Source organism: Pan troglodytes, chromosome 8, assembly GCF_028858775.2.
Source record: "Pan troglodytes isolate AG18354 chromosome 8, NHGRI_mPanTro3-v2.0_pri, whole genome shotgun sequence".
In the NCBI taxonomy this organism is placed as follows: domain Eukaryota; kingdom Metazoa; phylum Chordata; class Mammalia; order Primates; family Hominidae; genus Pan; species Pan troglodytes.
This window is the reverse complement of record NC_072406.2, coordinates 71,043,541-71,069,501: the sequence shown is the minus strand read 5'-3', so window position 1 is coordinate 71,069,501 and position 25,961 is coordinate 71,043,541. Positions and strand designations below refer to the sequence as shown.

Genomic DNA, 25,961 nt, shown 5'->3' with positions numbered 1-25,961 from the left:
GGCAGATCACTTGAGGTCAGGAGTTTGAGACCAGCCTGGCCAACATGGTGAAACCCTGTGTCTACTAAAAAAGAAAAAAAAATACAAAACTTAGCTGAGCGTTGTGGTGCATGCCTGTAATCCCATCTACTCGGGAGGCTGAGGCAAGAGAAATGCTTGAACCTGGGAGGCACAGGTTGCAGTGAGGCGAGATCCTGCCATTGCACTCCAGCCTGTGTGACAGAGTGAGACTCTTAATAATAATAAAGTAAAAAATTTTTAAATATCACTAGGCCAGGCACGGTGGCTCACACCTGTAATCCTAGCACTTTGGGAGGTTGAGGTGGGCGGATCACCTGAGGTCAGGAGTTCAAGACCAGCCTGGTCAACATGGTAAAACTCTGTCTCTACTCAAATACAAAAATTAGCTGGGCATGATGGTGGGTGCCTGTAATCCCAGCTACTCGGGAGGCTGAGATGGGAGAATTGCCTGAACCCGGGAGATGGTGGTTGCCGTGAGCCGAGATCGTGCCACTGCACTGCAGCTTAGGGTGGCTGAGTGAGACTCCACGTCAAAAAAAAAAAAAAAGTTTTTTAAAATATCACTAAGAACTGACAACACATCATGCTAATCACTGGATGCCCTCTCCAATGCCCTTCTCAGCACAACCTGAATGAGACACAGCTCAGATGAGTGAAGTCCCTCACCAAAGCTATACATCTGGTCAGAGGTGGTTATCAGAACCCTGCACTTGACCACTCCATTACCGAAATGAACATCATTTTCAACTTGTCCTACTGTTGGTCTTAGAAAGCGGAACTGAATGAGCATTTCTAAAGCAAATACTTCATCTTTGAAACTATAGGAACACAGTCAACAATCTGGCACACTTCACTCCATCAAAAGCAAGGATGGGCTGAAAGGAATAGCCATACCGTACATCAGGTGAAACTCTAAGAATGAGCACAGCAGTTTTATGGTCTCTGTTAACAAAAGGAGATGTTTATTTTCTCTCTGTGTTATAATGGAAGAAAGAAGAGTGTACCTCCTAGAGCCTCAACATTTTTCATAATGGTTCCTACATTCTGCTGCTGAAGGTAACTTCAATCTTTAAAATACAGCCTGCCAGGTTGCTACTATAACTCTGACAATGAAATTCACGGGAGACTCTTTCTTTTAGTATTTCAATAGTATTTTCTTTTTCACTTACTCAAAAGAGACAAAAAAAAAAAAAGCAGCATGTTTGCTTTTGTGTTTCATCAATAGCCTAATTTATTACAAAGAAAATGGGTGGAGAAAAGGTCAATCTACAAATGCTAGTTATTAGACTAACAATTATGAAACCCTTAACCAGTGTTGGTTTTTTGGCCTTCAGTGCTCTCTCTGGTTGAACACTGTGACTTCTGGATTAATCATTTTCATCCATGTTTGGGTTTGTACAGTCTCCCAGCATTGTGTATGTGTGCACGCTCTCTCTAGACCCACCCCCACTCCCAAAGGCTTAGAGCCAAAATCTGATACTTTGAAATGGAAAAGGCCTGCTTGGTGAATCGCGTGTAGCCTGGCTGTGGAGTATGGAACTCTCCATCCCTTCCATATGGTAGGAATGCCAGCTTCCCAGTCTCACCCCGAGCAGGGCAGCCAACATCTGGGAAACATAAAAATTTTGGAGCACTTGTTTCAGATACTTCTTGCTGTGTTCTTGGCACATCTGAGCACACTGAATTTTTAACTCATATCTGAAAAAACCTATTTTTGTTGAATATTTGCCTTTTCCCCTATCGTGACCTTGCTAGTGAAACCCTTGGATAATAGGACTCTTTATACATTTTTATGAAATATTACATCTCCCTTTTGCTTAATCTCAGCCTTACGCTTATCATTTATGACACATTCCACCCTCAACAAAAACTCACATCCAAATTTACATCTCTTTAAGAGCTGACCAACAACTTTGAGAGAATACAGATAAAAGATCATAATACACAAGAGTGCATCAGTTTTATAACAGTGTGTTTACAAGAATAGAAATAAAAACAAGTCACCACTAATCATTTTCCTTTAGGTACATAAAGAATGAGGGTGGGGGAAGGACTGTCCTCTTTTGCTGAGAGAACAGACAGGAAGAATGAGTAGGACATGACTCTACAAACCTCATAAGTGGTTGTCATTGTGGGCTTATAGGACACATGATTGGCCCTTCTCAACTCCTTGATAGTTTCAGCTGGCATGGATTTAGAAAAACCCAGGCCACTCCAGGTATTTGTGGGCGTTCTGACCTCCGTCACCACTGGTTTCTTTAACATAGCTTTGGAAACAAAATAAAACCAATGCTTGGTATGTTTAATGCATTTCTTAAATAAAATACTGATGATAAGTGTCATTTCTTTGATATATGTGAAGAAATTATCACTGAATGTTATTTCTTAACACAAAATGTCTAAAAATATCTTAATGAAATATTTTATCCAAAGTAATGATAAATGAAAAAATGCTAAATGATTTCTTAATTGGTCTAATGCTAAACCATTCAACAAAATATATTCAACAGAATTTATGCAACTTGAACCCAAATATTCTAGGTTTCTTTTTCTGAGTTTTCAAGTTCTCGATTCACCATGAGTACTCAAAAAACATTTATGAGTGTACTAAAATATAGTCAAGTGTAAGTTATTAGTGTATCACATACCTTTGGTGGCTAATAGCTTCTTCTGTTCATAGTCAAATGCCTGAAAATGAAACAGAAAATACCTTTATTGACAGTCTCTCCAAATGTCATGCCAATACTCCATGGTTAGAGAACAAAGGTTTTGACTGTGTTCCATGAATCTGCCTGAGACATACACCAAGCTTTGCACAATAATGCCACAGAAATCCAAGGTATGTCTGTAAGTTTAAACATGCTTCCAACACTAATTAATTAGTAATGATAAATTACCACTTCTGACTTTAAGGTTGACTTTAAGAGTTAGAATTTTTCCTTAAAAAAAGAAAAAAAAATCTTATTTACCATAAATACCTAGCACACCAGAGCCAATGTCTGCTAGAATATAGTGAACAGCCTAATAATAATAATGTGGGTTTTGAAAGTATACATTTCCAAAATGCTGTCATGTATCTATTGGCCCCCTTAGGGTCTCAAAAATCCCCTCTTCATTTAGGTAAGCGTGGCCTGAAGTGGTATGATGTCAAGATACCTTAAGAAATTATTTAACCTAACTGGCATAGTCTTTGCTTTTGAAGTGAGATGTGAGATAAATGGCAGATGTCTAACTTTAATTTATAATGACATTAAGCAATGCCATAAAATTAAACCTAGTTACTGTTTATTGCACAGGGCTAGGACAGCACCATTGATTCATTCCATTAAAACTGAATGAGTAACTACGATGTAGTCAAGTCTATGTGAGGACCAAGATAGATCATTTCGAAGAAAGTAGTGCAGATACAGCTACATTTCAAATCTTTTCTGAGTGTTATCAACTCCCCAATTTAGGAAATAGCTAAGACTTGATCTAAGCATATCTCAAAGGCCTACCACAAGGACCAAGGGCCAATTGGCAAGAGCTCTTTAACCAGAAAGACTATACCATCATATATAAGGTACCTATATAATCTATGGTCTGAAACAGGACATTTCTGAAGGTGAAATGTGCTGTGAATAACAATTAGGCCAGGATAATAAAAGTAAATAGAGGCTGTCCCAGACAAACAAGGACATGTGATAACTAAAAACATAGCCATGTATCAGGAAAGCCAGATTTTTAGATAATATTTTTGATGAAGTTTTTAAATCCTAGGACTAAAATGGCATTGGGAGTTAAAATCAATTTTTAATTATTAATGCCTAAAGGCAAGGTATACGGAGAACCTAAATTTACTTGTTCAACAAATATTCATTGAGGGCCTACTGGTTAAAGAGACTATGCTCAGCTTTGTGGAAGAATACAACAACTAATCAAAAATAAGCTACAGCCTCGATGACTTGCAGTTTTTTTTTTTTTTTTTTTTTTTTAAGACAGAGTCTCGCTCTGTTGCCCAGGCTGGAGTGCAGCGGTGCAATCTCAGGTCACTGCAACCTCCACCTCTTGGGTTCAAGTGATTCTTCTATCTCGGCCTCCCAAGTAGCTGAGACTACAGGCGCCCACCACCACCCCGGGCTAATTTTTGTATTTTTAGTAGTGACAGGGTTTCGCCATGTTGGCCAGGCTGGTCTCGAACTCCTGACCTCAGGTGATCTGCCTACCCTGGCTTCCCAAAGTTCTGGGATTACAGGTGTGAGCCACCGTGCCTGGCTGACTTGCAGTCTTAGGAGGGTTGGGAAAGAGAAATAACTATAAAATAAATTAGAAACTGAGATAAGCATAAAAAGAGAGCTGGGGATATAGCACTCCAAGAGCAATCAGGAGATACAGATCATTTTCAGCCAAGGAAATCAGGCCAAGTTTTCAATCTTTCTCCCTGTCAATGCTCAGTGAATATTATCATTGATTTCTTAGTGATTTTAAGAGTCAACTGTTCACTAACAACATAAATACATCTAGTTAGGCTGAAACTCAAACATTAAGAACATGCTCATCCATCCTAAAAGAAAGAAACAAGAAACTGGTTCACCGCAGGTATAAATCTGATGGAAAAGGTGACAAGAACAACAAGACAAAAACCATCAAAAGATTATAAAGGGGATTTGATATTTGTTAAATAAATTGTAATTCGTATTAACTGAAAATACATCCACCAGAGAAAATGTAATAAATGTCTTTTTTATTTTATTTATTTTTAATTTTTGAGATAGGGTCTCGCTCTGTCTCCCAGGCTAGAGTGCAGTGGTGCAATCTTGGCTCACAGCAACCTCTGCCTCCCAAGCTCAGGTGATCCTCCCACCTCAGCCTCCAAGTAGCTGGGACTACAGGTGCATGCCACCATGCCCTGCTAATTTTTTAGAATTATTCTGTAGAGATGGGGTTTTGCCACATTGTCCAGGCTGGTCTCAAACTCCAGGACTCAAGCAATCCACCTGCCTCGGCCTCTGAAAGTGCTGAGAATATAGGTGTGAGCCACCGTGCCTGGCCTTAAATGTCTTTTTTAAACACTGACACATTATAAAGGCCATGGCTTTTATTTAAAAAAAAATTCATCGAAAAACTTAGGAAAATGTTCCAATGCAAAGGATTAAAAAAATAGAGAAGGAGGACTAAACTGCAGATTGCACTGGAATTAAAGTAATATAGTTTAGCTCCATGAATTAATTTCTTTGACACATCTATGACAGCTTTTCTGTTTCTAGGATTTTGTGGAACGTTCTTCCTCTTTTTTGGTGGTGAAAGATAAAACAGGTAAGTCTACTCAGCAATTCTGGTCTGACATCAAATGCTTGTAGGCATCTCTAAAAGCACAAAGCACAAATCCTTATCTTTCATATTGTCATCTATAATTTCTGCATTTTCATGGTCAATAGTCTATTCTGAGTAATTAGACTAATAGTTTGAAAATGGATACACAGAAAGTTCCTATTGAGGAAGTTGTTTAATCATAAAAATTATTTAAATGAAGTTGTTTTTATAATCATAAAAAAACTGTGAACCAACACAATCATCAATAATATTCATCATCTACTTTCAAAGAACACTCCACATTCGTTATTCTCATAACTATCTTTAAATGGCACCAAACACATTCATCATCTTCATTACATAGAAAATAGTATATCTATTTATCCAAGACTATGTCATGAAGCAATAATACTTAGAAATGCAGTCCCGCAAACTCATCTAAAAATTTTTTAAGTAACACATGAATAATGTTATTTGCATAAGACAGTGACACAGACCATTCTGCACCACTTTTAATATATTTTAAAGAATTCTCACTTAAGCTAAATACTGCTTTTCATTTTTAATGTTTATAGCAAACTAACTGCTACATATATATTTAAATTTCATTTTGAATGTAGCACAGAAGGAAAACCTAATTTCTGCACTACTGCTGAACACTCACTGAATTCTCCATACCAGAACCCAAACACATGACATTTGAGTGGCTTTCCTATTTTATTACCTGCATGTTGACATATGATGACCGTGGAGCAAGGTGGGCCCTTTCGGAGTTTTGCTGGGCAGCTGCTGCCCTCTCTGCAGCGCGCTCACTCCCTGGAGCCTTCTTGTCAGCCAAAGGGCTTTCGGTAGCACTCAGTTCAGGGTCTGAGAGCAACCTGTCAGTGCTGCTGTGAAATAAGAGTGTGGAATTTAACACTCCACTATATATACAAATGTACTGAATGTTTCCTACATGCCGCATTTACTATGCACGTTTATCATCATCAGCTATTTACACGTAGTCTCTCATTTAATCCTCACAACAATGCTATGACACAGGTACTACTGTTATCCCCACTTTGTGGATGAGGGAAGTACATTGTCCAAGGTCATACCTCTAATGTGAATGGTAGAGATGGAATTTGAAATTGGGCACTCTGACTGTAGGGCTAAAGCTTGAAACTATTTCATGATGCACATTCAAACACAGTATATATAGTATATATGGTATACTGCATATGATATAGGTGGAATAGATGTACAGATGAGATTTCTGATTTTTATACATCAAGGAGATATCAATGATTCATCCATGCAAAGTCTAAACAGAGATCCAGTCAATTTGAAGGCATGTAGATGATCCAATTCGTGTGTATGAAATATGTATATGACGGTAACAAATAAATGTAGCAGATAAATAAGAAATATTCTTCAAAGTCTGTTGAGGGGGACAGGCAGAGCGTAAAAGTGCTTCTTACAATGAGCAGCAAATATGTGAATTACAACACATGATATGTACAGAATGCATGCACCACAAGTTCAAATCTAACTGCACCTTAGGCTCAAAATAGGGATTGCAATATCAATCAAGAACTGGTTTGTTTATTCATTCATGATTTTATTTGTTCAACTACTCAGCTGCTGTGCCAAGGGAATTTAGAGGAATTTAGAAAAGTACTTTGGGAATACAAAAAGAGGGACAATGAACTTTGCTTGACAAAAGTTGACAGAGGCTACACAAAGGATATTTGACCTGGGAACTTAAGAGCATCTGCAAGTTGTCTGGTGCCAAAGGTCAGGAGAACAGCAACTCAGAGGGAAGAGCGTAAGTAAAGGAAAGGAAGCAGGCAACACAGACCATTGGTGATTTGAAGCCAGAGTGTGACAAGATTAGACCTGTTTTCGAAAGTAAATTGCTGAAGCAAAATAAAGGATAGGTCAAGCTAATAAAAGACTGGAGGCAGGGAGATCTTTCTGGAGGCTGCAGCTTAAGCCAGAAGATGATGATAAGAAGGTTCGGGTCATACTCAGTGATGACAAGAATAGGTATCTATTTTAAATGCTTCAATAGTTTCAAGGAAGTAAAACTGTTTCTCTAGCCTATAATGAGAACATTAATTTTGGGTATTAGTGCCATGTAAAGAAAAACACAGATAAAGGAGAACTGGACAACGGTGGGTAATAATGATTGACCAAAGAGTTTATAAAGGAAAATGGATTTTAGTAAGAATGGGAGGAAATAAAACCATGTACGCTAATCTTCGCATAAATACACTCTAGAAGGGTATACCAGGAACTAATAAGACAGCAGAGGAAATCAGGTGGACGGAATAGGTGGGAACAAAACCTTACATTGTAGAGACTGTCCAAAATACATGGAGGAAAAAAAAAAGAGTAAGGATGACACACTTTTAACTGTGCTATGGTAAGGAAGAGTTATATTTAATATTTAATACAACTTATGTATTTATAAACAAAGTCATGATAATGTCAAGCATTTATTTAAAAGTTTGCAATTAACTACCTTGGGAAAAAAGAGAGCCACAGTAAGAAAGAAATTCAAAGCCAAATGAAGGAGAATTCACAGTGGGAAAATTTCTAACGGCAAAAATCAGAGAATAAAAATGGCCCTGCTGATTACTGAAGAGCAGAGAGAATGCTACAGTTTCAGAGTAATACAGACGGTTTAGAGGACACAGATATAAATCAATTCATTAAATGGGGAAGGGACTATAGAGAAGACAGAGAAGGGTGAAAATTAACAGATATTATTCCTTAATATTTTTTAAAAAATGTTAAAATGAAAACACCCATGGATGAGATCAAACATGACTTGAATCAAAGAGTACTAACTATAGAGTTGAGAACAAATATATATCACTTCAAAATATCAAGGGCTCTTTAAAGATTAAAATACATACTGTAAGTGTGAGTTTTTCGTGCCTTGCAATAGTTCCACTGTCTGCCTTTTGGCACAGGAAACCTTGGAGGGACACATCATCTGTTTCAAGTCACCAGCATTCCCAGAATGGGAAGGACTTCGAGGCATGCCTACTTCAACAAAAGCATCATTACAACCTGCAGAGGAAAAGGAAAAAAAAGTGAAACACCTAAACAACATCACCTTCCAGTTGACAATTATCTGCAATGGAAACAAATCAGAACCCTACTCTATGGAGACATGATTAGCCTGACAGAGACCTCTTCCATCTGCAAAGAAACACCTTAACAAGTTCAGGTTGTCACAAAAACTCAATTTGAAGAGAAGACCCGCATATATTTTAAAGATTTGGTGGGGCAGGGGGTGGGTAAAAAGGTTATAAAAAGATACTCTACTTGGGGGAACTATACATATAACATTTAGTAAGCTGACGCTTCTCTGCTACACAATTACCTTCACTTTAATTCAGGAACTTACAATGTAATGGGGAAATGATTCTTTCTGTGGAAAGTGCTTTTCAGTTAATCTTTTACCATGCTCTTTGAAATTTTATTCAGGATGTTGTCTTTCCACATAATTGAGGTAGGATGAATCATAGCTGTTTAGCAAAACCAACTCAAAAATCACTGCATAGACTCTCTACAACCTCCTTTTTCCAAATAACAACCAAAATGAATTTCAGAAGGGTACAGTTCCCGACCTTCAGTGGGGCTTGATTTGGGAGATGTCTGCTCAGACCCACTTGTCTGGATGGATGGATCCCCGTGATTTGCACTCAGCACTTTTTCTCCAAGTGATGAAGTGGATATTGCACCATATTTTATATTTGGAGACTAAAATAATAATAGAAAATAATGTATAAATATGGTCACAATTTTACAGAGAGTCAAATCAAGAACACAATCCCATTTATAACAGCCACGAAAAAGAAAACCACCCTGGAATACTTCTAACTAAGGAGATGAAATATATCTACAAGGAGAACTACAAAACACTGCTGAAAGAAATTGTAGGTGATACAAACAAATGGAAAAACATCCCATTCTCAGGGATCAGGAGAATCAATATCATTAAACTGGCCATATTGCCCAAAGTAATATACAGATTCAATGCTATTCCTATCACACTACAAACATAATTTTTCCCAGAAATAGAAAAAACTATTCTAAAACTCATATGGAACCAAACAAGAGCCCAAATAGCCAAAGCAATCTTAAGCAAAAAGAATAAAGCTAGAGGCATCATACTACCTGACTTCAAACTATACTACGAGGCTACAGAAACCAAACAGCATGGTACTGGCATAAAAAAAATAGAAATATAGACCAAGGGAACGGAATAGAGAATCCAGAAATAAAGCTGCACACCTACAACCATCTGATCTTCAATAGAGTCGACAATAACAAGCAATACGGAAAGGAATCCATGTTCAATAACTGGCGCTGGGAAAACTGGCTAGCCATATACAGAAGAATGAAACCAGACCCCTACCTTTCACCATATATAAAAATTAACTCAAGATTGGTTAAATATGCAATTTCCCCATGTAACAAACCTGCATATGTGCCCCCTAAACCTAAAATAAAAGTTGACAAAAATAAATAAAATTCATTTTAGGCGAAAGTTTAAACATGTTTTAACTTTACCAGGGGTTTATCTCTTACAAACAGCAGAGATCACACACACACATTCTAGCATGTTTTAACTTTACCAAGGGTTTGTCTCTTACAAACAGTAGAGATCACACACACATTCTGGCAGAAAGCCATTACCTGTGCATGTCCATTTAAAGCAGCAGAGATTTTTTTGCCTTCGGTCTGCATACTGTTGATATGGACATCAACAGGAGTCAAGCCAGGAGGGGGAGATGGAGCTGTGTGCCCATAGGTGGGCACTCCAGACAACAAAATATTAGTTAATGTGGCTTGGGCAGTAGATGGAATCATAAGGTGTGGTATAGCAGAAAAACCTACAACAACATTTTATGATGACAGATATTAGGAAGAAACTCAGATTCAACTATTATTTTTATTAACAATAAAAATATCATTTTTGTTGCTGCAAATTCAGAAAAGAATTCAATTTTGACACCTCTGTAAACAGAGGTACTATTTACTATAAAAACACAAAAGAGTGTTAAAATCGGACAATATCATAGAGAATATTTAATCCAACCCTCTCATTGTACAGATGTAAATGACTACCAGCAAGTTACTCCAACTAGAACCTAACTACCAGGTCTGTTTATCACATTTGAAGATGGTATTTCACTTGTATGAAAAACTCAAACTGCTTTGCTGTGCTTCATTTTAACTAATTTACATGTCAGGGAATTTCTGTTTCAATGGAGTATGCTTTGAACCCTAATTTTGCCCTAAGAAAACTGAGCCATTCGTAAATTTTATTTAAAAAACTGGTAACACCTAAGAATACACATCTTGGAATATACTTAAATGATACTGACCTGTGGCACTTGAAGTATTAGCAAGTGGGGGTGCCCATAATGTGGGGCTGGGTGTACCAGAACTTGGACTTTGCAAAGGACTGACTGAGCTATTAAGAGCATTCAAGAGTGAGTTTGGGGTTGTTGAAGTGTTCAGAGATAAGGTGGTGGGTCCCAAAAGACCTGTAATAAATGAATATATAAAGTCAATTCACATAAATTTAAGATTTTAAAATAGAGATGGCACCAATATTGCCATTGGGAATGCACAATGATATAATCTGATATTTTCTAAATATAAAATATGGATGACAGATTTTCTTTCAAATACTCACATGAGTTTTGCATCATACAGCTCCAACAGAGGAAGCAGCTTATCCACAAAGAGTTGCTATCAGAAAATGGAAGATAGGTGTGCCCAGACCAGGATGGCAGTTAGGGTCATTGAACATCACCAGGTGCTTGCATTCATGTCAGCTACCCAGGATGAACAAAATTCTGCTCAAGTGGAAACTCATTTTTATTCTTCTGCATAACTCATTTGTCATCTGCTTACAAACAAACCCTTTTCAAACTACTCACATGTAGCAGCGACTAGGGAATGCTTTCCTGTGGTAGGATAGATCTATTTGTCCCCGCTGCCGATAGGGTAGGCTACCAGAACAGTTCCTAAATGTATCTCAGAACATATACATGACTTCCCTGGGCTCCATCTCAATGATGAAAATTTCCTCAGAAAAAAATACTGGTTTTTTTTTTTTGTTGTTGTTGTTCTAAGGAGTCAATGCTTGATTTAAATAATGAAATTTTCCTTTGGGCATTTAAAATATGTTCTAGAATGAAATGTGGATTTGTATACAAGTTTCCAGGAATACATATAAAGCATAAAGTATATAACAGGATAGGTATAGCAACGAAAACATTTTAAAAATTCAGTTAGTGAATCTTTGCTCACTTGTTTTCTCTCTAGTGCAGGATGAACTCGGTTCCTGCTAAGTTACCTAATTGGCATTTCCTGACTCACAGTCATTGCTATGTTGTTATGACTCTGTTCAGGTCCCAGTGGAAGGAACAACTTTGGTAGATTAGGGGCCAAGATACAAAAAAAAATCTTTCTTTAATGATGTCTAGGCAGGGCTACTTGGAAAATCAATCATATAAGAGCATTAAATTTCTTAAAAGTTAAAAGCAAGAATAGCTATTGGAAAAAAAATTTTAAAGACTGCAAGAACAGCTATTGGAAAAAAAATTTTAAAGACTGCTGAGAGTATTCTTTTTTGTCTCAAATCAACACTGAATGACCCAGGATGATTTTCTAGGAGTACCGATTAAGGAAAATAAATGCAACTGAGAAATGTGCAGGAAAGAAATAAATCTAGCAAAACTGTAATACAGCAACTAACTTCAGCCTATAAAATAGCAATCCATAGATGAGGACATAAATATCACCATGACTATTAAACAGCTCATTCTACTTTCTTGACTAAAGCTCTGAGATGATGACGTTTGTTCATTCTTCTATTTTCTATTCCTCACGTTAGATAGAAATACAGGTCTGGCCTCTGACTAGATTTCCTTTGTGTCTGGGTAAGGCAGGCCTAACCACTGGAGATGCGGGTTCTGCTTATTTTCACCCCCCTCCCCACCCCTCATACAGATTTGCAATTACTTTTTAAAAAGCAAACTGGATAATCTTTATCTCTAGGGACTGATGACAATATTGCAAATGCAGGAGAGAACAAACATAAATTACAGTCAGCATGCTTACTTCAATCTCAATGGCATTCTTAATTTAGAACAAACACAGCCACTGAAAATAAAATAGTCAGACCTTGATTATTTATGCAAGCATGGGAAGAATCTGGGTAACAAATCCACAGAGACTAAGAAACCCCAAAATGGATTGATTCAGGTTGTATGGCTTTTCATCTGATCTTAGAGCCCAAAGGAAAAAAAAAATAGCCTTTAAATGTAGACCCGAATGGTAGAAAGAAAGGGAACCAGACAAGCATTTCCCCAGTGACTGAGACGCGCTGTAATAATAAATTGTATACCTAGTCCAGTGAGTCCAAGGCCTGCTGAAGCTAAGATATCCAGGCTGGGACATGCCAGGCCGGCAGGGCAGGATGCTGGGGATGGACTGGTTGCTATGGTAACCCCACTGCTTTCAAGTCCGAGGAGACATTTCCTTGCTTCATACATATTTAAGGCATTTCGCTCAACACTTTTCACAATCACAGACTATGAAAACACATAATGGGGGAAAAAAGTGACATGCAAGTAGTCTACAAAGAATAGGGGAGGGGAGGGAGGTGGAAAATGAATACGCTAATAAGAATTCCACTCAGGGGACATATCAATGCTGCTTTTAAATCATCTGCAAATTCTAACCACTTAGTGCTTAAGATTACTCCTTCTGGTAAAATCCTAAATTATTGGTTACCATTTATTGGGCATGTTCTGGGTTCCAGGAGCTGTGATGGTAGCTGCATATATGTTCCTATTCTCAGCAAAACCTTATAGGGTGGGAATCATTACTCATATTCAGTGAAGTTAAGAGACTTAGCCCAGGTCATGGCACAGCTGTGAAGAGACAGCAAGAGGATGGGAACTTGGGTTCCCTTTTTACAGCCCCTCATCTTTACACTAAAGCTTCCCCCTTGCATCTTGTCACTACATACCAAATCAAACTTGTGACCACATATAAACTGCATCATCATCATCACTTATGTTTGACATTTATGGTTTACTAGTTAGCTAATAGACCTTGAGGTATGACTATCCCTCATTGGTGACATATCTATGGCAAAGCTTATGGTAAAAAAAATTCTAAATAATAAATCATTTTTCTTCCTCAATGGACTCATCAAGAAAATTTGAAATGTGAACTCAAAGGGGAAAGCCCTCAATGGACCAAAAAAAAAAAAAAAAAAAATTGTGGCTGAGAAAGCAGTTAAACCAGTAGTTAGAATGTGGGCCAGCTGGGCATAATTAAATGGCCCTGGGATGCTGCAAGGCTCTGGAGTTCTCATTTACAATCTATTTTTCCCTGACTTCTGCTCATTTCTTACTGAACTCCTGGAATTCTTCTGACTGTCCATCTTAATATGCACAAGCCCTCTAATGTCTCTCCTGTCTTTATCTTTTAGTCCTGGTATCTACAGTGACTCTGGTCAACTCAAATTAGTCACACATGAAGCTTCACGATACATAAAATTAATGTCCTGTTCCCTAACTTTAAACTAATTATATCAAGTTCACTTAGAATCAACGCTATCTTTTCCTTTAAAGTTTTCTTTCGGAGAAGGCAAGATCATTTTTCTTCAGTTGGACAGCGATTACCACATTATTTACATATACCAAATTATATAAAATACATATTATATATACACCATTCTATGCATATAAGATTTATAGTTTCAAAATTTAAAAATGGTGTTATTTTCTTATTTCTGATTTTTGTTAAATAAATAGAACATCTCCCTTGTTTACTTTGTTCCATTTTCCTTTCTATTGCCCCAAAGGCAACTCATCATGATTTTTGTGTGCATCCTTCTAAACAATGCTTTATACTTAAAAATGTACAGACATATATATACACAAAAATGCTGCCATTGAATACATACTATGATGCAATATACTTTTTTTACTCAACACCGTTCTCATGTTGACTCTTGGTGCAAAGGTGTTTTCAGAGTGTATAATCAGAAGTAGAACTACTGCAGGTAGGGTAATCAATATCTTAGAATAATGCGATGATCAGAAATCGCTCTTCAAAGTGGCTGTGCTAGTTTAAACAACAATACTAATGTAAAAACATTCCTTTTTCCTCATTCTTACTAGCACTTAATAAAAGATTTATTCTGAGCCGGAGACAGTGACTCACACCTGTAATCCCAGCACTTTGGGAGGCTGTGGTGGGTGGATTGCTTGAGCGCAGGAGTTCAAGACCAGCCTGGGCAACATGGCCAAACCCCATTTCTACAAAAAGTACAAAACATTAGCCAGGTGTGGTGGCACATGCCTGTGGTCCCAGCTACTCGGGAGGCTGAGGTGGGAGAACCACCTGAGCTCAGGAAGTCGAGGCTGCAGTAAGCCACGATCACACCACTGTACTCCAGCCTTGGTGATAAAGTGAGACCCTGTCTCAAAAAAAAAAAAAAAAAAAAAAAAACATTTATTCCCTTAAATTTTTACTCTACATGTAGTTACTGAAATTTTACAACACTCTGAGGAGAGGTTCCAAGAACGCTGAACTTGAGACAGTTCAGTCCTTAAAGTATTTACAAAAAAGCACAGGCACCTCCTCTTTAACTCTCCAGCTTGCGCAGGAGATGGCATATAGTAAGTAGTCTAAACAATTTCTGAATTACACTGGGCATGTACACACACACACACACACACATACACACACACACACACACACACATACACACATACACACACACACACACACACATACACAAACATGTAAGTAGCCTTATCAACTCTTGGGTAACTTAGAAAAGCTTCAAGTTACCAGATTCTAAATTAAGAACAAATGTTCTTTCCTTCTCATTTAACTATGGAAAAATAATGGTTACTCTAAATGGACTGCAAAAACCAACACATATATAAAGAAAATGATGATCTACAATGAATACTGTTACAAATTTATATTAGATAACTAAATACATAATGACATATATATTATACAAGTTGAGTTTCCCTTATATGAAATGCTTGGGACCACAAGTGTTTTAGATTTGGGGTTTTGGGGGATTTGGGAATATCTGCACTGTTTGGGCATCCCTAATATGAAAATCCAAAATCTAAAATGCTCCAATGAGCATTTCCTTTGACTGTCATGTCAGTGCTAAAAAAGATTCAGCTTTTGGAGCATTTCGGATTGGGGATATTCAACCTGTATAGAGTAACAGTTTCATGTATATGCAAATACATACTTCTATGCAAAATAAAACTATACAGCATATGATATGATACATAATTCTCTGGATTCAGACTCTGAACCAACCTTGCTTGGCTGTTTGGGCTTTGGTTTAATACTGATGAAGACATCAAGCTGTTCCATCAACTGTGCAATGAATTGTGGATCTACTTCAATTTCTTCCTTCATATCAAACATCAACACAAGAGGAAGACAACCCTAGAAAATGTCACAATAGAATGGGTGGGAGGTAAAAATTTAATCATTTAAACACCTGATAATTTAACATGTCTGCAAATAATGCACTATTTTACAGATTTAAAGACTAAACTGAAGTATTAAAGCTGAATTATATAAGTTCACATAGCTTAGAGGACAGGTGTGGCATTAACGTTGAGGGGGAGAAAACCATTTTTGGATGACGAAATTATATGTCTTAAGTTTCGTTTTTGGCCCTGGACTTTTTTTATCCACTGTGCACCTTGGAAAATTCCTTTATTCTCTAACTTCAGTTTTGTTAAGTTATGCTAGAAACTAGATTCTCGACTATATCAAGGGTACTAATCTTTGCCTTTGCTCAATGACTTCCAGTGGCAGCTTTTGATTGTATTTTGAATGAAAACTAAACATGATCGAGCATTTAAAGAGTTCCACATTTTAGTCCAGACTTGCTTGTTCAACCACAGATTTATATCTGTATGTCTTCCCCTTCCTCCAGGTTAGGCCAGCCTCCCAACGATCCTTTAAGAGGATCTTGTACTTTGGTATCTTAACTCAGGGGTCCCCAACCTTTTTGGTACCACAGACCAGTTTCACAGAAGACAGTTTTTTCATGGACCAGGGGAGGGGGAGGGAAGGGGGATGGTTTCAGATGATTCAAGCACATTACATTTATTCGGCACTTTATTTCTATTATTATTACATTGTAATATATAATTAAATAATTATACAACTCACCATAATGTAAAATCAGTGGGAGCCCTGAGCTTGTTTTCCTGCAACTAGACGGTCCCATCTGGAGGTGATGGGAGACAGTGACAGATCATCAGGCATTAGATTCTCCTAAGGAGCATGCAACCTAAATCTCTTGCATGCACGGTTCACAATAGGGTTCATGCCCCTATGAGAATCTTATGCCACTGCTAATCTCACAGGAGGTGGAGCTCAGGTGGTCATGTGAGTGATGGGAAGCCTCTGTTAATACAGATGAAGCTTCCCTTGCTTTCCTCCTGCTGTGTGGCCTACTTCCTAACAGACCACTGACCAGTATTGGTCCGGTCCTTGTCCCGGGGATTGAGGACCCCTGTCTTAACTCATCAAAAGCTTCTTCACCAATATAAATCCTACTTAACCTAATGCAGCTTAAACCTTTCCTCCTTCCTGGAGTAAATTGTTACTATTGTCCCTTCTTTTAACTACCTCATTTTTTAGATTTTTTTTTTTTTTCTCTAATGCTCTACTCACAGCCTCTGATCTACTGAGTCTAGGAACAATGTAATATACTTTCTCTGATGCACAGAATTTCCAGTGTTAGCCCACTGGGTGCTGGAATTTGTAAATGGATATCAGGAGAGGTTACCATTAAGCACACTAGGATTAAAATGAATTACTAAGCCGGGAACCATGGCTCATGCCTGTAATCCCAGCACTTTGGGAGGCTTAGGTGGGTGGTTCACTTGAGGCCAAGAGTGCAAGATCAGCCTGGCCAACATAGTGAAACCCCATCTCTACTAAAACTAAAAAAATTAGCCAGGCATGGTGGCATATGACTGTAATCTCAGCTACTCGGGAGGCTGAGGCATGAGAATCACTTTAACCCAGGAGGCAGAGATTGCAGTGAGCTGAGAACACACTACTACACTCCAGCCTGAGCAACAGAGTGAGACCTCACCTAAACTAAAAAAAGAAAAAGAAATAAAATACTATGCTCCATTTCTCCTGTGGAAGAAACTGATTTTTTTTTTTTTAAACGGAGTCTTGCTCTGTCATCCAGGCTGGAGTGCAGTGGCGCGATCTCGGCTCACCGCAACCTCCACCTCCGTGGTTTGAGCAATTCTCCTGTCTCAGCCTCTTGAGTAGCTGGGATTACAGACCTTCACCACTATGCCCAGCTAACTTTTCTGTGTATTTTTAGTAGAGATGGGGTTTCACCATATTGGCCAGGCTGGTCTTGAACTCCTGACCTTGTGATACGCCTGCCTCGGCCTCCCAAAGTGTTGGGATTACAGGTGTAAGCCACCGCGCCCAGTCAGAAAGTGATTTTTATAAGAATAGTGCTATACAAAATGGTGATGGTATTTAAAATACGGGTTAAAGCCTTTTAATTTCTCCTTCAGTTATTTCAATGTTGTGCAATAATATGAGTCATTATTTTTGGCAGGTATGGTCAAAGTATAAATGTGCATTAATAACTGTAGAGAATATTTGAAAAATTTCACTAAACTAAAAAATAACATCTAAAGAACTTGTAAAGCAGAAAAAAAATGAAGATTACAACAATTCTTGGATATAAATATAAATCTGACTTGTAGTACAGTATATTAAAAATAACCTGATAAAATAAGCTCGGCTAAAAAAATCATTCACGACAAATTTCTTAAAATCATGGATTACAATCTTACTGATTCCAACAAGTTCTTGTCTGTCAGAGGAATGGAATCAACAATAAAAACTTAGATTTTCTGAAAGTTTCTCAAAAATAAACTCTGCAAGTTAATAATAGTAAATGTCACACCTGAGGCTTACTGATTCAAATGCCACTAAAGGTCAAGCACTGAATGAGAGAATACAATGGTGTTTTTAATACAAATATTTGTAAGCCCAGCATCATGTCCATCCATTTTGTTACTACATTATCAACCCATACACTGGGATATTTTATTTCATTTCATTTCATTTATTTCATTTTTGAAATGCAGTGCAGTGGTGCCATCTGGGCTTACTGCAACCTCTGCTTTCTGGGTTCAAGCAATTCTCCTCCCTCAGCCTCCTGAGTAACTGGGATTACAGGCACCTGCCACCACATCGGCTAATTTTTATATTTTTAGTAGAAATGGGGTTTCACTATGTTGGCCAGGCTGGTCTTGATTTTGACCTCAAGTGATCTGCCCACCTTGGCCTCCCAAAGTGCTGGGATTACAGGCATCAGGTACCACACCTGGCCGAGGGGTTTTAAACAAATATGGGAAGGACAGAAATATTGCAATTATAAATTAGAAGTAGTAAAGTAGTATTGAATTATAACATATAACTTTGCTTTTCTTCCTTCAATAAGTGATGCTCAAATTTGTGACTTAAATAGTATTTTTTAATTGGATCAAAGATTTATGAAATGTACAAATGTTTTGGGCTGACAAAATTTGTCTTTGATGGTGAAATTTAAATAGTATTTTTACTTTTCTGTTTAGACAGAGGACTTTTTTTTTTTTTGCCAAATACAAACTGCACACTAATATTACAGGTCAGATGAAAACAGTCACCTTCCATCCTTGCCACAAAATGCAGTCAATTATTTCACTATAATTCTCTTCTGTGTTTAGTCTAAGTTAAAAGAAAACACTGAAATAAAATTACATATGCAATGAAATTAAACCTGTTGAGGCACTATGAACCTTATTACTCTTCTAGTTTATTTCCTTTTGGCAAGAAACTTCCTTATTTGACGAGGCTTCTGAAGTGCTTTCCTAAATATCACATTAGTACAGTGGATGGAAAAACATGCACTGTATCCAAAGAGGTTTAAAAAAATTGTAACACTTATTTCAGTAACCTTACCATGAGATATTGCCTTGCAAGACAGACAGACTCAATGGTGCCCTGGAGGTAGACGGTGGATTTCTTTTGTGGATTACTGGGATCAGGAAAATGGATCTGAGCACCTGTTCTCTGCATGATATGTTTGATGTTGCTCCCATTTCGACCCATCATAAAGAGATGATGTTGAGCTGCAATATCTAGTTGTGTGCTCACAGGAATAGCTGATGCTAAGCTTCCAGCAAGATGTTCTAACAGCATGGCAGTTCCTTCCTAAGAGAAAAGGGTGGGAAAGAAATAATCCTATACATTAACTGTTCATATACGGGGAAAGATTCTTTTGCATTTCTAACAGCTATGGAAAAATACAGCATATTCTGCAAACCAAAATGTAGAACGAAGGAAAATTCTGGAAATCAAATTAGTCTAATATTCTTTAAAAATGAAACTCATGTAACTTGTACATATAGGATGTGCAGAATTATCTGAATAATTTACCTTCACAGCACTAGTGTTATTCTGAGACCCTCGTACTATGACAGTAGCACCATACATTCGGGAACGCTGTTTAAATGATACTGAAATATTGTACGTTTGTGATATATGCTGAATAGAGGGGGAATTAGGATCAGGAACCGGTTGAAGAATTCCAGCAATTGGTAGCTCAAACATCAGCACCAAAGGAAGCAGCTCCTAAAATGAAATGATGAGAATCCAAAGCAGAGAGTTAAAGCATTAGACATTCAGACATGTGTATCATTCATTGGTTCTTTTCTGAAGATAGATTTTAAAACATAAACTGCCCTTATAGATATTAAGTTTAGCTACATTATATAAAGTTTTTTTTTTCCTTTCTGTTTTTTGAGTCAGAGTCTTGCTCTGTCACCCAGGCTGGCATGCAGTGGTATCATCCCAGCTCACTACAGCCTCCACCTCCTGGGCTCAAGGATCCTCTCACCTTGGCTTCCTGAATTAGTGGCACTACAGGCATGTGCCACCATACCTGGCTAATTTCTTAAAATGTTTTGTAGAGACAGACGGGGTCTTGCTATGTTGTCCAGGCTGGTCACGAATTCCTGGCCTCAAGTGATCCTCCTGCCTTGGCCTCCCAAAGTGCTAGGATTACAGGTGTGAGCCACCACAACTGGCCTACAAATGTTTTTAAATGATGGGAGCCTTTTGTGAAACCTGAGAGTTTCTAACTCACATTGCCTGTGGCATTTTTCCTTAGGCCTCTTTATGATCATTGAATAAAAACTAGAAAAACTGAGTCAGATAAAATCCAGAACATCTCTGAGAAACATTTTCAGTGAAAAAATTTTATAAATAACATAGAAACTCACTTTTTGAACATATACAATAAATATTTAGATAATGAATGCTAAGATAGACACTAAAATAACTTTTGCCACTATTTCCTACTGATTGAACATGATTTGGTTATAAAATGATAAATTATTATATTTTTAGTGCCTTATAATGCAAATGTTGCTGACATCAATTTACAACGTTAAAGTAATAAATAGTTACCCGAATTCTAACTCGGGCAGATTCTACTCCTGCTGGTTGTCCTGCTATAGATACCTATAAGAGGAGGAAAATACAAAGTTAGATTTATTTTAATCAAACTCACATCTCTTTTCCAGTTCATCTATATGCTTGCTACTAAAAGTGTCATCCAGGGACAAATACAGAGGTATTATCCAGAAGCTTGTTAAAAATAAAGGATCTCAGGCCCCCATCCAGACCTGCTTAATCAGAATTCGCATTTTAACAAGATCCTCAGGTAATTTGTGTCAACCGATCTGTTTCACCCACTGGACTTACTGAAAGCCCCACAGCCCCCAGGAGATCATCCTGCCCTCTTTATAATTACTCTTGTTCACTGCATTTTCTCCGTTTTGTTTAAGCTCTTTGCATACCAGATACTTATCAATATTCAATGACAGGGCTACACTAGGTTCTGAAAATAGTGAACATTTTCCATACCAGATGGTACACAATCATTGCTCCAACATCTACCTAGAGCTTACTTCTGAAATCTCCTGGGCATTCCCATGACCCACTGACTCAAGGTGTTAGTCTTGGCATTGTGGTGGGGGGTACAGGGGCTCCAGGACACTGTTCTTAGGGCCAATGGTCATGCCATACCAGTTTTTAAATATTCTGAATATTGTCTTTGCTTTTTACTATAGCTTTCTGCCTAGTCCCTTATGTGCACATCCCACTGTCACCATTAGTCCCTGTAGAGAAAAGACTATTTATCTTTGTGGTTGACAGTTTCTAGTATTGTAACTAGTTTAGAAGAGAGAATACTTCCAAATATCACAAATAATACTATCTGTTCTTCAAGTACTGAAACCGCTTGCATGAGGACAGGTGAGTTCCATTTGCTGCCAAACAGAAGAACAAGCACAAATGTGTATAAACTAGAGAGAGACATAATTAAGGCAGTGTAAGAAGTCAGGCACTAATGCACTGTTCCTCAGAAGGTGATCTGGTGTGCCACAGAGGTATTTACTTCCAGGTCTCTACCAGGCAATGGATAGGTTCCTGGACTAGGCAAGCTTCCAGGTCCTAAACGATATGCCCTCTCAGCCTTTCTTTAAGGTTTTGTTTTGTGGCCATTACATCTTCCGCTATTTTTTATCAATGATTTCAAGATCAAGAGTTTAGGGCCCATCTACAACTCATCTCCTCAAAAAAGCAAAGCACCTTCAATTTCCTTGCAGAAAGTTGTACAATCTACACTGTATGTCATCTATGTGATTTTTTTTTTTTTGGTCTCACCTCTCAGAAGAAAAAGGCAAACTGAAAATTAAATTAAGGCTGTAATTCATCCCATAAAAGTTCATGTGAAAAGACAAACCACCTGGTTGCTTTTTTCTGCTTGGTTATTCCTGTTGGAATCTGGAAAGTGGATATGGCATCCGGTTTCTTCCATCACTTTTTTAATATTGTTGCCACCTTTGCCGATTACATGTGAATGTTCTGTATGTGAAACATCCATCTTCAATGTGACTCGATTGCTCTATGTGAAAATAATGTATTATTACTTGATGTATGCAAAAGGAAAGAATGACATCCTAAATGCCTTTCCCTCAAGGGAATGGTATTAACAAAAAGCAAGTCAGTGGGAAATCTTATTTCTTAATAAGATCATCTTAATCTATAAGTGTTCTCCTGCTATTAATTTCTCTGATTATAAAAAAAGAAATTCTCATTTTAAGACAGATTTGTCAGAAGAAATAGAAAAATTTATTGTTTACCAAGATAATTTTTTTGGAAAGAAGTCTTTAAACAAAGTCATCTACAGTTAAATAAATTACTCAGTTTGTCTTTAAAGACATTATTCACGAAACATTTAATTCAGATAACTAAAAACAGATGAAAACACAATTACAAGATTGAAGATATGCATGCTAGTGGGACTGCATAACTAAGATGATACAAAATTAGAAATAATAAAGCTCAAAACTGTGAATAAGGAAGTTTTTACAATCACTGCTTTCCCAACTCCTATATTACTATATATTGAACTTTACAAAGTAGATCTATTACTCTTGCTGGTAGAAAGAAGGGAGAAAGAGATCACAAAGTGCAGATAACTGGTCACAAAATGGCTTAAATAAAGAAATTCAAAGTACATTAGTTATATTAAAGCAAAATGTAAAATTCTAAGACATAATAAATAAAAATGCTGTGGTCATATTGGACTATATTTGAGGAATTTAGTGCTGTACAATCATAAAGACTGACATAAAATCCCTTCTCATTTGGAAGACTGTTACTGAAATTATTCAGTCTTTAAAAAGTAAAATCAAAATATCAAAATATGTTAAAAATATTTTTATACCTTGTGAATTCTTAAGTTTTAAATTTATGCCCATTAAATATATTTTGATTTTTAAGTTTAGTTCTTTCAGTTTAACCTTTAAAACACAAAAATATCCCCCTTTCCTGAAGAAAATTCTAAACTATTTAATAATTATCAGGGGAGTAATTTTTTTAAAAACGAAGAAAACCAACAAAGAACACAAAGGAAGAATGAAAACAAGAAAGCCATCAGAGGGAGATCATTCTAATGAAATGCCAGGTGGTAAGACAAAGTGGTTAAGAATGAGACAGCCTGGATTTGAATCCCACCTCTCCACTTAACCGGCTCTAGGGTCCTGAACAAATTACTTAATACCTTTCTGCTGAGTCAGTTACGAGGATCAAACAAATTAATAAGTGTAAAATGTAGAGTACTTAGCGAAGTGCCTGGTATACAATAAGTGATTTAGATGTGTTTGTTAAAGAAAATAAATTCTCACAAATGAGTATAAATTTTTACATATTGAAATTTCCCTGTTATCTCTCTATACATATACTTACACAGAGAGAGAGAGAGAGACATCACGTGATCACACAAAAGCAAGCATCAAATTTCATGCCATTACACACACCCAACACAGAGCTATATAGAAGATCATTCTGGTATTCTACTGACATCATAAAAGCAAATAATCTAATTCCTACAATCCTTATTACTTACTCTATATTAATCAGGGCCAATTTCTATTTCTGAAGATGGTATATATGTACATGTATACATATATACACATACATACATGATACATATAGGCATGTAGATGTTGGTATATATAGTTGTGTGTGTGTGTATGTATAGTTCAATTACTCAGCATGAAAGAACCTATTCAAATATTAAACAGAACTTTACATCCACTGTAGAATCACATGTGCTTATTTTAAAACCCACCATTACTTTCTCCTGGTTTTTCTTCTCCAAATGGTTCTTTCATAACGGCATGAAGTAGCCCTTGCAGAGACAAGGTTCTGACATCTGAGTGTCCTTAACATTCACTTACTTTTGTGTCTAAGACAGACATGATCATTTCCTTGGCTTCTTTAACATCTTCTTTCTTTCCAGAAACCTTAATATGGGGATCTATAAGAAAGAAATAAAAGGCTTGTGTGAAACTCCCAAACTCTGTTTAAAATTGTTTTAAAAACTCTGTTTTAAAATTGACTCTAGAACATAAGAGGTTCCATAATAAACTCAACATTTGGAGATTATTATTATAATAAAATTCTAGGTGTGTTATTGTAACAACAACAGGAATATGGAAAATGCCCACGTTTTCATTTATCTGTGACTTTCTTCCTTAAAATTGGCTAAACCATTTAAATTTACATTTCTTTTTACAAAATAAGTATATCACGAAATTGCAAAATAAAAATATCATATAATTTTTTTTTATAAATTGGATGTATTAATTGAGCTCCTGCTACAAGTCTCCGCCCTGTTCTAAGGGTTGAAGTGCATCAATTCACTTAATCCACAGCACAGATTCATGACGTTGTTTACAGAGGAAACTAAAGCACAGAGTGGTTTCGTAACTTCTCCCAGAAAACCACTCAGAAGCTTGGACATTATAATCCAATGTCTTCCAACTCTGGATCCACACTTTATGCAATAACTTCATTTAAAAGACATCACCACAGTGAAGGCTAATAGAAAAAAAAACTTAACTTTCATTCAGGAATATTTAATTCAATATTTATCCAGAATTAGTATTGAGTGACTAATATTGTTTATTACTGCCATTAAACTTTCTACAGGAAAGCATTCATTCATTCACCAAATCTTTTCTGTACTTCTTCTACTATGTACCAGGCACTGTTCCAGGGACTAGAGAGAAGAGATAAGTGAAGAAGCAAGAGTCCTGTCCACAAAGAACTTGGCTCTTCTGCAGAGACAAAATATAATTTAATCAAATAAATTATCTAATTAATAATTAATCAGAACATACATGTTATGAAAAAAGAAAAAGAAGAGTAAGACAAAAAGATGAGGAAGTACCAGCTATGAGAGAGTCTTGAGGAGTATCAGACTTCATAGAGAAAAGGAGATATGAGTAAAGCCTTAAAGGAGGTAAGACACTGGAACCTTCCAGGTAGAGGGAGATATCAGAGCCAAAGCCTCAGGGTGGGGACTAGCCTCCTTAATTCTCTCTTCAATCAGGTTTTCAAGTTGCCCAGCAATCCAGGTATTCTCTTATTTTACAGGTCAGCCTTTGACACAGACCAAGATCATTCTAGGATAAGTCAAAAGTTCTATACCCATCAGCTTTATGATAAAACTGAATAACATAGAGATAATTCATTATGATTATCACAACCATTGATCATGTCTCAACCTTACTGAGTGCCTACAATGTACTGACTTCTTGGCTAAGTCTTTTATATCCTGTACTTTGCATCCAGGCAGTAAAGAGTCAGTAAATGTTTACTGAGCACCTTTCACACCTTTCACAATTTACCACCAGTTCCGCCTGAATCCTTTAACTCCTAAAGCATCTATTCTCTAGGATAAGGAATGAGAATCACTGGGTGGGGATTTTATCTAAACCACACATACTCCCCTGACACTGTGATCTCCCACCCCCATCCCACAGCCTAGGTGAAAACGCCACAGAGAGCATATCATATTCTTACGTTGCAACTGGGCAATTGCCACTCCCCTCACCAAAAAAGAGGGAGGAAGGAAAGAAGGGAGGAAACCATTTTTCTTAAAGCTACCCACTGCTAGGACCAGG

General features: G+C 37.1%; 1 protein-coding gene across 17 annotated transcripts in view; it reads right to left on the bottom strand.

Moving 5' to 3' along the window:
* BICC1 (BicC family RNA binding protein 1) overlaps positions 1-25,961 on the bottom strand; it is a 315,686-nt gene that overhangs the window by 22,102 nt on the left and 267,623 nt on the right. For 6 of the 17 annotated variants that reach the window (XM_016918345.4, XM_016918347.4, XM_063781800.1 and 3 more), the window contains 14 exons: positions 24,231-24,310; positions 22,232-22,390; positions 20,890-20,943; positions 19,858-20,052; positions 19,381-19,632; positions 15,694-15,825; positions 12,734-12,920; positions 10,701-10,862; positions 10,009-10,205; positions 8,937-9,069; positions 8,217-8,373; positions 6,038-6,203; positions 2,670-2,709; positions 2,134-2,288 (listed from right to left, as the gene is read on the bottom strand). In XM_016918345.4, the coding sequence (XP_016773834.2) occupies positions 2,134-2,288; positions 2,670-2,709; positions 6,038-6,203; positions 8,217-8,373; positions 8,937-9,069; positions 10,009-10,205; positions 10,701-10,862; positions 12,734-12,920; positions 15,694-15,825; positions 19,381-19,632; positions 19,858-20,052; positions 20,890-20,943; positions 22,232-22,390; positions 24,231-24,310 (2,069 nt within the window). Of the gene's footprint in view, positions 1-2,133; positions 2,289-2,669; positions 2,710-6,037; positions 6,204-8,216; positions 8,374-8,936; positions 9,070-10,008; positions 10,206-10,700; positions 10,863-12,733; positions 12,921-15,693; positions 15,826-19,380; positions 19,633-19,857; positions 20,053-20,889; positions 20,944-22,231; positions 22,391-24,121; positions 24,311-25,961 lie in introns of all 17 variants that reach the window. The other 11 variants (XM_063781798.1, XM_016918346.4, XM_063781802.1 and 8 more) reach the window with 3 other exon arrangements.